The sequence below is a fragment of the Carlito syrichta genome, unplaced genomic scaffold (genome assembly GCF_000164805.1).
Source record: "Carlito syrichta isolate Samal-C Ts95f unplaced genomic scaffold, Tarsius_syrichta-2.0.1 Scaffold288255, whole genome shotgun sequence".
NCBI classification, from domain to species: domain Eukaryota; kingdom Metazoa; phylum Chordata; class Mammalia; order Primates; family Tarsiidae; genus Carlito; species Carlito syrichta.
In genome coordinates, this window is record NW_007232351.1 from 132418 (window position 1) to 149061 (window position 16644).

The window sequence follows — 16644 nt, forward strand, 5'->3', positions numbered from 1 at the left end:
TCTTTTGTAAAAATCCATATTATTCCTGTGTGCTTGTAGTAGATGCGTGTGAGCAGTAGACATAATTATCAGTTATGATTTTAGTCCTTTTTAGTATCACTCTCTGACCATTTTATTGTATCCCCCTCATAGCATATATTTATTAAGCAGATATTTATGGAAAATACTTTGCTATGGCAATTATTTGAAAACAAGCAAATTTCATGAAGGCCTTGGAGTTACTGAATTACCAGGTCTGAATGAGGCCCAAGCATATCCATTTTAAACTAGCACCCTCAGGTGATTTTTTTTATTTTGCATATAAGGCAAACACCTTTGAAACTATCCCACAGATGAAGAAATAGACCTTTCCCTGCCACTGCATAAGTTCACCTCCAGTCCAGTCCTAATCACGGTCTCCTCATCACCCTGACTATTCTGACTTCTACAGTAATCATTTTCTTACATATCTTTATTATCACCTAAGTGAATATAACTAGACAGTAAAATATAGTTTCGATATGTGTGTGTGATCTGTCTTTTAGGTATCTTTTAAATTAAAAGCTTTTGTTGCCTCCCCAACCTTTCTTCTTTGCGGTTTTATATTTTTAATAATGTGTATATGTGAGCTGTAGAGTTTCCCACATTTTGGATTTTGCTGACTGCATCCTTATGTACTTTAATATGTTTCTTCGTTCAAAGGTAGTTAGCTCTAGAGGCTTGATCAGATCAGGATGTTTGTTTTGTTTTTTATTTCCCAGACCACAGGGAGTGGCATGTAAGAGGCACATATGTTTGTTTCTTTTCTTTTTATCATTTGAGCAGCTATTGATACTCAAAGCCTAGTTGCAGTAATTCATTAGGAGTTGTAGACATGGTGATGTTCTGTCATTTCTTCATTTATTAGCTGGAATACATCTATAAAAAAAAAAAAACGCCCCCTCAGTTACTATTTACTTATCCAGCGGTAGAGTTTGTGTATGCTTGACTCTTTCCCCTTTCCCTTTACTTCCCAACTTCTAAAAGTATTATTATAAACTCATAGATTTAAGTATTTGGTACGTTTCAGTTTATTGCAAATATTATCCTTATTGAAGTTTAAAGTGTCCTATTTTTGGCCAATGGGAATAATGTCAAGTTGACTCCTTAGTCCAATTTAAACAATATTTTTGATTATGATTTAGCATCACAGAATGCTAATTGCATTTAGAACAATGAACAGGCTGAAGACCCTATTTATATTGTTTTTCTTCTGCCCAATATGTTAATAATTTTACAAGGAAGTAGCAATAAGTAGAGCTGCTAAAATATTTGTGTTATGAAGTTTCATGTTCCCACTGCCATCTCCAGTGCTCCTGAAGTAAAAAAATAAACCTAGGAAAATTCATTTGAACCCTATCCTCTAGGCCTATATGCAGTATAATTTGAAATAAAATGAAGTAGAATAAAGCAGTCTTATCATGCATTTTGAGCCTATGTCTATATTCTTGTATCACTGGTTGTTGATATTCAAATATTGCATTGACATTTTTCTCCCTCTGTTCACTTTCTACTGTTTTTTTTTTATTGGAGCTGTATCGTTATACATTGAATATTTATTTCTTAGACTGCATTGGTTTCAGTGGATTTGTTCTTTGTTATTTTTTAGCTTGATTTGAGTCATCATAACTTAACACCCTCTCCATTTCAAGCTAAATAATATACCCTGACCAACAAAATTTGGCAAAAGTGTTATTGATTGGGAGGAGCTCTGGTTATCTTTCAAAAGGATGGATGAACTGAACATTCTGACTTTGGGAAGGTCAGGAACTTGTGGTTTTAAGATACTGCCATCAGATGACTCAGTTTCATCCACCTTTCTTCACTGTGTGTCTCAATTTAAATTTTCGTGATTTCCTAGAAAAAATGATCTGTTTGACCCAGCTTGCTTCATTCAGTTCTGACTAGAGAACAGGGTTGGTAGCAAAGCTATGGCACTGGAGGATTTTGTGAACTGGTCACCATCTTTGTTTTATTTGTTGTAGGCTGTAGCCTTTCTCATTCCTTTTCTTCACTTATAAAAATATTTTTCTGTGACTAGACTATAAAATTCTGGAGAAAAAGGACTATTTTGTCTACAGGAGCATCCTTATACCCAGCATATATACCTAGTGCCTGGTACATAGGTGGTGTTTAGTGATATATTTCATTTAAATTGAGGAAAACGTATGAACTCCAGGTATTTTTTTATCGTTGGGACTCCTCTGATGTCTGTGGATGAAAATAAAGGTATTTACTCCTCTTTTGTATTTTATACAAAATATAGATAGACTGTACATTAGACTCTGAGTTTCTTTAGAGACAGAAGCATAGCCTGGTTTCCCACAAAAGCAAAGACTTATGTGATTGGAGTTCATCTGCAAATGTGATCCCAAGAAATAGGTGGAGAGGGACAAGTAGAGTGAAATGTGGAAGCTGGAAGAAGCAATGTAAACATTATCAAATGGGCCACTGCAACAAGTAACCAGTTGCTTGATCCTACAGAATCTTCTGAGAAACCTCATGAAATATGCCTCAGAACTCTCCAGAAGGATCCATAATAAAGGGGGGAGAATTTATCTGTGGGCTTCTATTGCTGATTTGGCAAACTTTGGTCTGTGGGTCTTTACCTTCCTTGTACTGCTGGAGCTCGCCGTCCTTTGGCAGGAAGCAAGAGGTACATGGTGGGGACTGAGAGGAGAACCATCAGGTTGCCCTGTGCAAATCCAGTTACCACAGCACAGCAGCTGTAGTATTTGAAATGGCACATGGGATGTTCAATACAGTCTTTGATTAAAAGATCTCATTAAATGGTACCCTACTCTGGTGTTCATTAAAGACAATCAATAAAACAAAAAAACTTGTAACCTTTAGAATTGTAAGCAACTTAAGATTTATCTGATCTAATCCTCTACCATTTACTTTTTGTTTTTTTTTTATGTCTTGATTCTCTAGCTCTTTTCCTTTCACCCTCTATTCCAAGCAGGGTCAGTCTCACCCTCCATAGAGAAGGCCATTTTCTTTTTTGCCTTCATGCCTCTAAGTTCTATCCACTTAAAAGTGCTTCTGTTCCATTTCAGAAGCCTATAAAACTACTTAGTGGCCCTTGTAGTAATAGCTTGTGTGATAAGGACTATCCAGTTATAGTGTTAGTACACAGCAATGCTTTTGTTTGTCTTTGATCCTCTTGGAAGCTTGTAAATTAGAAAGTTAAACGACCTTACTGGTTTTCTTTTTGTTTTTTTATGGACATGCAGAAATGAAAATGAATGAGGAAAATATGGCCAAGAATATTGGGATGGTATTTATTGGTTTCAAAATGCATTTATTATCCTCAAATAGATAAGAGTTGCTTCATTGTTCTCAACTGTATTTCAGAACAGTGAACATATATAGTCCCAAAATATACAAATTGGGATATATTCTGTATTAGTCTGTTTTGCACTGCTGTAAAGGATTACCGGAGACTCGGTAATTTATAAAGAAAAGAGACTTATTTGACTCACTGTTCTGCCTGGTGGTGGCATCTGCAGGGCTTCTAGTGAGGCCTCAGGAAGCTTAGGATCATGGTGGAAGATGGAGGCATACCAGATCTGTCGTGTAGTGGGAGTGGATGCAAGAGATTGAAGAGAGGTGCCCGGCACTTTTAATCAGTCACCTCTTCAGTTAACTGATAGAACAAGAACTCACTCATTACTGGGAGAATAACACCATGTCATTCATGATGGATCCATCCCTATGACCCAAACACCTCCTATTAGGTCCCACCTCCAACACTGGGGATAGCATTTCAACATGAGATTTGGAGGAGACAAACATCTAAACTATATCAATTCTATTTTTTAAAATTCACAAATTGATTTCCTTCTTTTACCGTTTTTTTTCAAAAGTCCATAAACAAGCACGTGATAAGATTTTACAGTTTGATTGATTTCACTATTCAAAGGGTAAAGTTGTGATTTTAGAGGGTAATTATTAATTTGTGCTAGAGTTTGATAGCAACCCTAGGGTTATAACTTTTGAGTGTGTTAGACCACATTGTTTTCTCTCAAGTGTTTCTTTAACATGTGGATCTAATTCACTGGTTTCCTTTCTTTCTTTTTTTTTTGGCTTGTCCTTATGACTCATAGGTACTTCTGCTCTGGAGGCACTTCTGTGGAATATTTATTTATCTATTTATTTATTTTAAAGATGTGGGTACAGTTCAGGATTAGGTACATAATTGGTCATTATGCAGGTAAAGTTTGGGTAACCTTATTGATGTTATGTGTCCCCCTCACTTCTGTGAAATTTTGGAATGATGTCATTTTAGCTGGACTTTTCTTTTCCAGTTCCATAGCACATTATTTTCTTTATTTGGAAACCTCAAATAACTTTTTATATCACTTGCATTTTATTTATTAGAGCCTAATGTACAACATTTTGTTTTTATTTATATACTTGGTGAACCTGATGATTTTATGTTCTGTGGCTCTTGCTTTGCTGCATGTAAATATGCTTAACAAATTACTGTAATTGAAAAATAATCCTTCCCTGGCACTAATAGTTCTTTTATTATAACATGAGTTATTAAAATTTATTTAGTGTAATTCATTTTGCAAGTTATAGAGATGAATCATGTCTGTGTTAGGTAACTAGAAAATTGAGCTACTTTTCAGAAGTTAAATATTAATTTCAGTATTTCAACTTTTAATGGTTGGTAAAGATGACTGTTTTGAAGACTTGTCAATCTGTAAAGTTTTCCCTTTTATTTGGTTATGTTTATTTGGCTTATAGCCTTTGGCTTTTTGGCCATATAACATTTTGAATTTATTTGTTACTGTGTGGCATTTACCAGTTCTTTCTTTGGAAGAGTAGACTTGCTATGTAAATAAATTTGTATAATAAGCCTGTGGTCTTTCATGTTAAAAGTATTCTTCTTGGCTACTTGTGATAAAACCATGGTTCTGGGAACTTCTTCAGCAGCAACTGTTCCTCCCTCTCTTCTTTTAGGATCTTCCTGTTGAACTCATCATGATTGGAATAGCTTTACTACTACTACAGACTCCAGCCTGTCAGCAAAAGCCAATCTTAAGTCTAGGTAAATAAAAACACACTTACTAGAGTAACATGTAAATATATCCTAAGTGTTGGCAGGAGTCACTTGAACTGTATATTGTTCTAGTCTATATATTTTGAGTTTCTGTTTTGGATTTTTCTAATTAATCCTTATCAGATAGATTTTCTTTTTCTTGTCCAACAAGGTGTTACATTGTGCAAGACTCCATGTACTATGATTTACCAAGTTTCTTGACTGCATGTTAGGAAGTTATAATCTAAATCATTTAGCAGTAGCGTTAGTCAATATATTGAAGGACATATCATGTTATTCACAATTGTACAGTAAAATAAGAAATATTAGTATAAAACCCTTGAAAGCAGATAAGTGCTTAGCAGTTGCATATGTTTTAAAAACTCTTTATCTTTATTATTCATAACTGGTGCTACATTGAACAAGATTTAATTTATGGTTATTGTATTAACACAGCTAGAACAAATGAAAGAGTATTATTTTGACTGTCCAGTATTGTTTTAAAGAAAAGTGGAAGAGGTAGGCAAGGGAAGGCAAAAAATGTTCTAGTTAAGAATGATGTAGTACCCCACATCTTTAAAATTTTTTTAAAAAAGAATGATGTGGCAAAAAATCAAGTTGCTCCACCTGGTAGATTGGCAAACAAGTCACACCTTTTAAAATGCAGCTTTTACATTAGAGTGTCCTTACTTTACTTGGTCTAGTTCAATTTAATCCATGCAGTAATGACGGATCTGTCTAAATTATGTTATGTATACTGCCATAATATGTTGTTATACTTCCATTCTTATTTTTAAAAAATGCTTGAGATATGTACTTATTGTATAGCTCATTCTTCTGGGCATTGTAATTCATGATTTTGAGTGAATTGCTCTTTCATTTACAGTATGCCTTGGAAATGGCTTTAGCACGTGGAGGGTATCCTTGCTTTCAGGCTTTGATTCTTACCCTGCTTTTGCTTACTAGCCTTATGCTCCCTTGTGCCCCTCCTCCGCTTTTTGATCTTTTTTTGCCCTGTTTTTGCCTTTTTTTTTTTCTTATAGCAGTGCAAACGGCGTCTTCTTACAGGTATAATTTATTGGTGCTACTACTTATGACAGCCATAGCTTCATTTTTTTAAACAGCTTTGGTGAGGTATAATTTACATACCATAAACACACCATTTTAAAGTATATAATAAAGTGTTTTCTAGTACATTTATAGATGTGTACAACCAACACTGCGATCCAGTTTTAGAACTTTTCCATCATTCTTCCAGAATTTCTTGTGCTAAGTCTTATTCCCACCTCAGCAAACACAAATTTGCTTTTTGTCTCTATAGATTTGCCTTTTCTAGACATTTCATATAAATGGATTTTGGTTTTTGACCAAAAAACTCCAAAGCCCTAAATAAGTCACTTTTTTAGTTTGGAAGCTATGCTCCAATATTGTGACTCATGTAAAAACAGAAGGTTGATATAGAATCAAATGCTCAAATACCTTTTTTCTTTTGATTTAGGATCCCACTCTGTCATCTAGATTGGAGTGCAGTACATGATCACAGCTTAGCACACCTTTCTACTTCTGGGCTCAGGCTATGCTTCTACCTTAGCTTTCCAAGTAGATGGGACTACAGGCACACTCCAACACACCTGGCTAATTTATTTTTTATTTTTTATAGAGAAGAAATCTTACTATATTGCCCAGGCTGGTCTCCAACTCCTAGGCTCAAACAATCATCTCACATTGACCTCCCAAAGTGCTAGGATTATAGGCACTGCACCCAACCTCAAATACTTTTATTATTTGCTGGATAGAAGCTTTTTCCTTTTTCTTGTAAACCAGTGTCTCTGATTTGAAGTTACCATATTTGCAGTGAATAAACCATACGGAAAACTATTGAGCCAATATGTCATGTTGAAAAGGCAGAACTGTTGTTTATTATATTGGGAAAGGGTATTCAAAGAAATAGGATAATCAAGAGAATATTGATTATTTTAAATTTTAAAAATTCACAGCATTGATATTATGTTTTATAATTTTTAACACTAGCTCGAATATAAATAGCGACTTATACAAATGCTGAAAGATTTATAATATAGGATATTGAAATACTTGTGTTGTAGGCATTTCCTATTTTATTAAAGATAATGGGTTTTCATAACATTTCAACTAAGTATGGATTGAGATCAATATTTAGGCAGAAAAGTAAATTAGTGGTGTTAGAGTAACAGGTGTTTGTACTTCCCATCATGTTAAGGAGTGACTTCCAAATGATATAAAATAAAAAGCTGACAACTCATTGACATTATTTAGCTTATAGAATTTCTATGGTATAGTGGGGAAATCAGTTGATTAGTTTGATAATTTAACTTTGAAGCCCATGAATAACATCTTTCCATAAATCAGGGTTCATTCAGTAACCTTGAAAAAAACATTGTGAAAAAAGCATATCTGTGCTTTAATTTATTCTGTTAATAGTACAGAGGAGACTCTACATGTAACTATGTTATTGTTTAGCCGTGTCTATGTTTCTGACATTTATGTTGTTTCCATTTTAAGAAGAATCAATTATTAAAGATTGGTTTGTTGTGCTGATTGTAGACTTCAGAGCTTTCACGATCTGCTTCTTAGCAATTACAGCTGAAAGACTGTCCTTCACTTTGCTGTTGACTTAAGTATCTGCTAATGTTATTCACTGCAGAGTTTGTAAAGGAAGCATGTACTTTGGCCTTGTTATCCACTGATCAGGAATTTTTGGTATCTTAGTTCTATTTGCTGAGAGCAGTATTAGGATCTGAGGACATTAAGGACAATTGTTGATTGTGTATTAAAAAATTCATATTGATCTACAAAGGAATTGATTTACATCTTATGATATGATACATTTTTTTTGAGCATATCATCACTTTTTCAATTATATACATTAAAAGCTTGTTTTAGATAATAGTTAATTTTTAAATGTTCCTTTATTTATTTATTTATTTTTAGACATGAGATTTATCACTCCAGTTATGTGTCTGGTCCAGTTAGTTTAAAGGGCAAGAAAACTTTCGGGCATATTACTCTTAAATAAAATTGCATTTTGTTTGACTGTGGTATTAATTTTTAAAAATGTGAATTCTTGTTTCAATGAATAGCTTTGAAGCTTCTCTCTTGTGCTGAAGGCCAGAAAATTCCAAAGTCATCTCTGCTACTTGTGATGCCAATTTTGCAAATATTATCTTCTATTGCCTTGGAAGACTGTATATCCATGGACGAAGAAGGTCCCTCTAGGCAGCAGTTGGCTCTAAACCTTTTGGAAATGATACAACAGGAATGTTACAGAGATGACCACCCAAAGGTAATGAGTCTGTTCTTGTTTCTCTTAAATAAAGTGTTGATGTGAGATTTATGTCTCTGTGGATAATCTTAACTACTGATGCAGTATCTGTTTGGGTTTAAATTCTATCATTGAACTTTACCGTTCTGGCAGACAGTGCTGTAGCAGATTTTAAGATATTTTCTGGACTATAATAAAGGAGAGTAGTCCTGTAGTGAAGTAAGTTTTGAGAATGCTATGCATAATCTTTTTTCCTCTTTGCGATTCCAGTGCACATTAGTAGTTAAAGGTCCTGAGGGATTCTGCAGAAAAGGAGCTAATTCTATTTAACCTAGTGCTTCTCTGTCATATCTGAACATGGAATCCTTTTTTCCTTAACATACTGTTTAGTAAGTGCAGCATGTTGCTAGATCTGGGACAGTCCAAGGTGTGAAATGCTCCTCGAATGGCTGGAACTTCTGGAATCAGTGAGAACAATGACTTCATTTTTTAATATGGCACCTCATGTCATAATCTCTGGCATAACGACTCTTGATATCGCTTGTGTATGTCTGTTGCCTCCAACTGGAAGACTATAGGACTGTCACATGCCATTCCTAGTCCTGCCTGCCTCATTCTGCCTTTTCAGTCTCACTTTTCCTGTTGTAACATAACTGTTTGTCAATGTTTTGTTAGTGATTGAGTTCTAGACCTAGATTGGCCAGACTTTGCCTCTTGATATTTGAGTTTTGCCTTTATTAAAGTGCTACATTGCTTCCCAGCTTCTACTCTTATGGGGAAGGGAATGAGGATTGAGATAAAAGTTGGTGAAGTCTCCATGGAGAAAGGCACTGCATAACACAACCTAGAGCTATGGTTGTTGCATCATCTGCAAAAGCAGAGTTACCTCTTATGTCTTGTTAAATGTTTTGGCAGTAAAAAGTCTAGTCATTATTACTTCTTGTTTGAGAGTGTAGCAAAAACTAACCTATAATTGTAGGTAAACTGAATGTATATTACAGCTTCCTAAATCTGAATTGTTTGAATAAAACTTCTTTGAATAAGTAATTCATTTGAATTAATAAAAAGAAATTCATGTACCGGCACTGACAGAAGTATAAAATATGACTAAAAAATTCAAATTGACCTTCCACATTGACCCAGTAATCCCCATACCAGAAATATACCCAGAGGAACTCAAAGCATTCTACCAGAAAGATACCTGCACACCCGTGTTTTTTGTAGCATTGTTCACAATAGCAAAAATATGGAACCAGCCATGCTGCCCATCAAAACTGAACTGGATAAAAAATATGTGGTAGATATACACAATGGACTATTACGCAGCCATAAATAAGGACAAATATATGGACTTCTCAGCAACTTGAATGGATTCAGAGTCTGTCATACTCATGATCTATCACAGAAACAAAGAACTGAGTGCCAAATGTTCTCACTCACAAGCAGACCCTGAACATTTACCATAATACTTTAAGAAAGGGATGAGCAGTAGCAGGCCACTGCAGGGGAGGGAGAGAGGCACATTATATCAATAAGGGTACATGATCTCAAACCAGGTGAAGTGGGAACAAAAGGGAGACCCAAACTTTACCTGTACAATGACCATTTGCATACCTAATCCTGAATTGTACCCCACATCTTTAAAATTTAAAAAAAAAATTAAATTTCTAATAGCTTTTTAAAAAAATCTCACCTTTTGTTCTGCCCATATGGAACAATGAGTGAATCCTGATTTGGAGTGGGAACAGGACAAGATGTACTGTATCACTAAGAGTTTTGTTCTTTCAAATCACAAGTGTTATTTACTGAACATCACCCCAATTCTAATACCTAAGGACTTGGCCTTCTATTTGCTTAGGTGTGTGTGTATCTTATTCATCAACACTAATAACTGGACTTTTAAGCAGCTGGTAAGAAAGGCAGAGGAAGGAATGCTAATAGGGTTATAAACATCCTCCTTGTGACACTATGCTGCTTTATGGAGATTTTGAGTCTATGTATAGTCACCCTTAAAAAAAAAATTAAGCCAGCCAGGCTTGGTGGCTCAGTTTGTAAGCCTAGCACTTTGGGAGACTGAGATGAGTGGATTGCCCGAGCCCATGGGTTCAAAACCAGCCTGGGCAACTTGGTGAGATTTCGTCTCTACAATCAATCAAAAATTAGCTGGGCATGGTAGCGTGCACTATAGTTCCGGCTACTTGAAAAACTGAGGAGAAGGATCACCTGAGCCCAGCAGGTTGACACTGGGGTGGCCATGAGTGTGCCACTGCACTCCAGACTGGACGACAGAGTGAGACTCCAACTCAAAAACAAAAACAAAAACAAAAACTTAAACTACATCTCACTGTTGTTTTTTTTTCCTGTACCTGTCTGGGACTGTATATTCCAAACACACCTATGAATGTAACATATCCCAAACTCTCCAAGTCTCTTCCTGAATCTTTGCTTTTGCACATAATACTCTTTTATGTTGTCTGCCTAAACCATTCATTCTTCAAGCCTCAGCCAATTGTTTTCAGCTTCATTGCTGAGAATTCATCTCTCTTTTTACATCCCCTGCACTTTTTGCATCACTCAATTGTGCTGTGTCTTAATTTAGAGTTGTCACGTGTTTTTACCTCTAACTCTGCTATGAGCTCATTGAGCAGTAATACCTTGGCTGTTTTCATGCATTGCCTTTATTTCCTTAGGTATTTAGGAAGTTGTAACAATTTAAATAATTACTTTTAAAATTGCAGCAATTGCTGAACATTTTGTATTTTCCCACCCTGCTTCTGTTTTGTTTTTTTCAGGTGATCCTGAATGAGAGTTTTAAAAGTATTTTAGCCATTTGTCAAATGGAATACTTTCCTATTTTACATATAGTTAAAGAAATGGATAATATCCTGACTTATTTATCTTTGTGTCCACAATACCTGATCTACTGTTTACCACATAGTAGACATTCAGTCAATTTCTGTTCAGTGAGAAAAGTGTGCTTTTGATAAGAATGCAGAAGATAATTTTACCATCCTGATTTATTGTAGGAAGACCTCTGTATGAAAACCACAGATTTTTTTTTTTTTTTTTACACATGGTGGCCATCTTGGATATGAATTTCTTTCTAAATCTCTTTGCAAGGCAAATATTTTAAAAGTTTAATTTAATATTTTATTTATTTATTTATTTATACTTATTATTATTTTTTATTATCTTCTTTTAGTTTGGTGACTGACTTATGGTGTTTGATCTTAAAATAGCACAGTTCTTCAGAAATACATATTTTAAATAAATTTTGAGATGTAGGGTACAATTCAGGGTTAGGTATACAAATGTTCATTATGCAGATACCCTTGTTGAGAGATATGCCCCCCGCCTGCAATTTCCCACTACTGCCAATCCCGCCCCCTTCCTTCCTCCAACAGTTTCCCACTACTGCCAATCCCTTTCTTATATTATTAAGATAATTGTTCAAAGTCTGCTTATGAATGAGAACACGTGATACTTAGTTTTTTGTTTCTGTGATAGATCACTCAGTGTTGTAGACTCTAAGTTCATCCAAGTTGCTGCGAAGTTCATAATTTTGTCCTTGTTTATGACTGCATAATATTCCATTGTTCATATGTACCACATTTTTTTAATCTAGTCCCTGTTTTAATGGGCAGCAGCATTGGTTCCATGTTTTTGCTACCGTGAATAACGCTGCAATGAATATGTGTGTACAGGTATCCTTTTCATAGCATCATTTGAGTTCCTCTGGGTATATTCCCACTAGGAGGATTGCAGGGTCATATGGAAGGTCGATTTTTAGATTTTTTAGGAATTGCCATACTGTTTTCCACAGGTGTTGTATGAATTTATACTCCCACCAACAGCATAGAAGTGTTCCCTTTCCCCCGCATCCTATCATTTGTTTTTTGAGTTATTGATGATGACCATCCTGGCTAAAGTTAGGCGGGTATCTTAGTGTGGTTTTAATTTGCATTTCTTTGATGATTAGTGAAACTGAGCATTTTTTCATGCATCTGTTTGCTGCTCTTATGTTTTCTTTGAGAATTGTCTGTTCTTATCTTTTGCCCATTTTGTAATGGGACTTTTTTTTTGTGGCATGTTTGAGTTTCTTGTAGATCCTAGATGTTAGGTTTTTGTCAGATATACAGTTGGCAAATATTTTTTTCCCAGTCTGAGGGCTGTCTCCCAGCTCTCTTGATGGTTACTTTGACTTTGCAGAAGCTTTTCAGTTTGTTGAGGTCCCACTTGTCTATCTTATCCCTTATGGCATGAGCTTTTGGGGGTTTGATTAGGAATTGGTTGATTAGGAATTGGTTTCAATTTCCATAAGGGTGTCTCCTGCATTTTCTGTGTTTCTTATAGTTTGAGGTTTTATGTTTAAGTCTTTGATCCATTTAGAGTTGTTTTTCATGTATGGTGATAGGTAGGGGTCTTGTTTTAATCTTCTGCATGTGGTCAGCCAGTTTTCCCAGCACCATTTACTGAATAGGTTCCTCTCCCCAGTGGTTGGTGGTGAAGGCTTTGTCGAAGATGAGTTGGTTGAGGAATTGAGACTTTGCTTCTGGAATCTCTATCCTGTTCCATTGGTATGTATGCCTGTACCTGTACCAGCACCAGGCTGTTTTGATTATTATAGTTTTATAATAAAGTTTAAAGTCTGGGAGTGTGACACCTCCCGTTTTTTGTTTTGCTGAGGATTGTTTTGGCTATTCGTAATCTCGCTTATGTTTCCATATGAATTCCTGTATTGTAGTTTCCAGGTCTGAGAAAAATGCTGCTGGTAATTTAAATCTGTATATTGTCTTGAGTAGGATGGACATCTTAACAATGTTGTTTCTTTCAATCCATGAGCATGTAATATTTTTCAATTTCTTTGTGTCATCTTTGATTTCTTTGAGCAGTGTTTTTAGTTTTCATTGTACAGGTCTTTCACTTCTCTGGTTAGGAAGATGCCAAGGTATTTCATTTTTTTTCCTCGTTATTGTGAATGGATTTTGCTTTTTATTTGGGTTTCTGTTTGTTTATTGTTGGTATATAGGAATGAGACTGTCTTTTACACATTTATTAGAAATACAGTTCTTATGTTGGATGAAAACAAGTTTAAATGTCTTGTACCATGCAGTTCTGTAATTACATCTCCACCTCAGTAGTGTTGATAAACATGAAATAAAACAAATTTTGACTTCTAATTTTTAAGAATTAAGAAATGTAAGCTATCAAACCTGTCACTTGTCTCTTTAAAACCAAGGATATATATAATCTAGTAAGACTCAAAAAATTAATATGTGGAAAACAGGATTCTTATCTATTTATCTGCTAACTGGGATATTTAAAACTACTCATTGTGATCTTCCTAGCCACCCCCCAATCAAAGACTAGTTGTAAATTCTGTGGTGCTTGAATAAGTCTTACTTCTTCCCTGTTCCTGCAACCCACCTTCCCAGAAGAATGTAGGGGTAAAACAAACATCAGTATAGGAATCAGGGTCCAGTCAGGAGAGAGAAAACACACTGGCAATTTGAAAAAGGAAAACTTAATACACAGAATTATTAACTAGTAAAAGGTGTTTAATTACTAAAAGTTCTTAAAAAATAAAATCTCTAAGAAATATTGCAGTAGTAAATGTAGGAAGCAGCTACTGCCTCTAAGTTAAGATGGAGGGATATTCTCAGGAAAGGAGCTCAGAGGCTGAGACAGAGGCCTTGTAGGAGAAAATGTGAATACGGCCTACTGGATGATATTGCTTGCAGGGGTGCCATAGGCCAGAACTGGTCCACAGGAGCCATCTGCTGTGATGTGAGCGAGATGGTGTTGCCTGATCTGGTCCACAGGAAGTCACCTTCTCGGGTCTCCTACGGGTCTCTGGCAGCTATGGTAGAAGAAATCGAGGCAGCTCACAGGAAACTGAAGAGAAATCTCTTTGTATAACATACCTTGCAGTATCTTTCTTGTGCTCTTTATTGACACGGTCTTCCTTTGTACCAGAGGGCAAAAGAGAAATCTTGGCAAGGTACAGCTCTAGTACCTCACAAAGCCAAAGAAAGTTGGATGTGGAGCTGAGAGGTAATATGTCGAGTACCTGACCCAGGAAGTAAAATAGAATCAGAAAAACTTTTTTGGAGGGGAGAAAAATTGGGCGGGTGAGATGAAGTGAGAAAGGAAATTAAAAGCTAAATTCCTGTAATTGTGTAGGAGGGCAACATTTATCTTTGTAAAACTTACAGCAGAAAGATTTAGAGGTAGCTTGACTGAGCTAGAGTCTACCAGTTGTTTGTTAAATCTCATGTATATTTTTTTAAAAATTAAGTACGGTACTTTTGGGTCCCTGATAATAAAGCCAAGTAGCTATTATTTGAAGTTGCTTTGAAGTAGTATGTAGTAAGCAGAAATCATTTAGAATAATTGTCTTTTAAAAAAATCATAAAATGTGCATGAATTGTCATTGTCCTACTTAGAGCTGAAGTTAACATTTATTGAGCATGGGTTCAATATTGTGTGGTCAACTCTTATTTTTCGTAATAGCTGTGAAATAGGTATTTTTATTTTTCCCGTTTCTATCTACATGGTCTTGGACTAATGGTTGAACTTCTCAGGACCCTTGCAAAATGATTAACAAAGCACCTTCTTCATGGGGTTGTATATTGAGCACCTCGTATGTGCAGGCTTCATTTTAAATGCTTTGCTGTATATTAACTCATTTGATTTCACCCTATTCTCATTGAGTTAGGTGATATTGTTGGTCTCATTTTACCTCAGAGGTAACAGAGACACAGAGAAGGTAAATAGGTTACCAAGTGTCATGCAGTGGAAACCCAATTAGTTTGTGGTAGTTTTATTGAAATGTAATTCATATACATATGCTTCAGTCATTTGAAGTGTACAATTCAGTGTGTTCATTTTAGTGTGTTCATTATCTCAGTCAACTTTAGAATATTTTTGTTACCCAGAAAAAACCTGCATCCCTTAGTTATCCCCCGGCCCAATTTCCCCATTTCTCCCTTAGCTGCTAGCCTAGGCAACCTCTAATCTACTTTCTGTCTCTATATAGATTTGTCTATTCTGCACATTTCCTTTAAATAAAATTTTATAATGCATGGACCTTTATGACTGCCTTTTTTTCTTTTAGCATAATATTTTCAAGGTTCACCATGCTGTGGTATATCAATGCTTCATTTTTTTAATGACTGAATAATATTCCATCGTATGGATACATCAAAAAGTTTTTTAATTTATTTGTTGATGAACTTTTGGATTGTTTCCACTTTTGGCTATTATTAATACTATTGACACGTGCAGCCACATACACATTTTTGTGTGAAAATGTTTTTATTTCCCCTGTGTAGATACCTAGGAATAGAATTGCTAGATAGTATGATTACTCTGTTTTACTGTTTGGGGAACTGCCAGATTGTTTTCCAAAGGGGCTGCACCAACAGTTTGCATTTCTTACCAGCAGTGTATGAGGGTACCTATTTCTCCCTATCCTCGCCAACTGTTGTGATTTATTGTCTGTCTTTTTCTATTTTATCCTTCCTAGTGAGTATGAAAGACTATTTTATTGTGGTTTTCATCTGCATTTCCCGGATGGTATTCTTAAAGTATTCACTTTACAAAATTAGATGTTTAGAAACCAAGATTAGAGATTTTAATTTACTTGTCTGGATTACACAGGTATTGAAGGGTAGAGTTGGAATTAAGATTTTAGCTATTTAATTCTAGAGCCTATATCCTATTACCTACACTTTCATTTTCTTTTCTTTTTTCTTTTTTTGCACAATGACTTATCATCTTTGAACTGGACTTGGATTGTAAATAAGAGTAGCATTTCAGGTTTACAGGGAAATGAACAGTAAATTAATAGCAAGTTGAAGTAAACTGGTTTAAGAGATTTTGGTTGACAGCTAAAAAGGAATTAGTAATGCCTAGATCTGTGCTTCTGTCATCATATTCTGAAAAATATGGGACTGGGGATAGTTTGAGGTATCTTTTGGTTATAACCATCTACTCCCAAGTCTCTCAACTCTTGTCTAGATTCCATGGAGATATAGACCCAAAATGGCTCTCTTGAGACTTTATCTAGTCCAGTCTTCTGATTCTTGTCTGATGGGTGATTAATATCCCTTCTAGGAAAAACCTGTCCTAGTTTTAAGGGTTTCTAAATTTAAGTTTGCATACTCCCTTTCTCCAGTTTTGTTAAACCTGTTTTAATTATTTAGTTACTATTGTAGGTGAATGTCATTCTTTACAGTTAATGAAAATCTATATTGTTCACCAATATTCACAA

At 35.3% G+C, this 16644-nt stretch overlaps 1 protein-coding gene across 1 annotated transcript in view; it reads left to right on the forward strand.

Annotated features, from left to right (window-relative positions):
- The window catches only part of LOC103255563 (focadhesin-like), a gene marked incomplete at its 3' end in the record, with an annotated part of 146851 nt that overhangs the window by 92912 nt on the left and 37295 nt on the right, over positions 1–16644 (forward strand). The window contains exons 9-10 of the mRNA XM_021710188.1: positions 4990–5077; positions 8188–8390. Coding sequence (XP_021565863.1) covers positions 4990–5077; positions 8188–8390 — 291 coding nt within the window. The remainder of the gene's footprint in view (positions 1–4989; positions 5078–8187; positions 8391–16644) is intronic.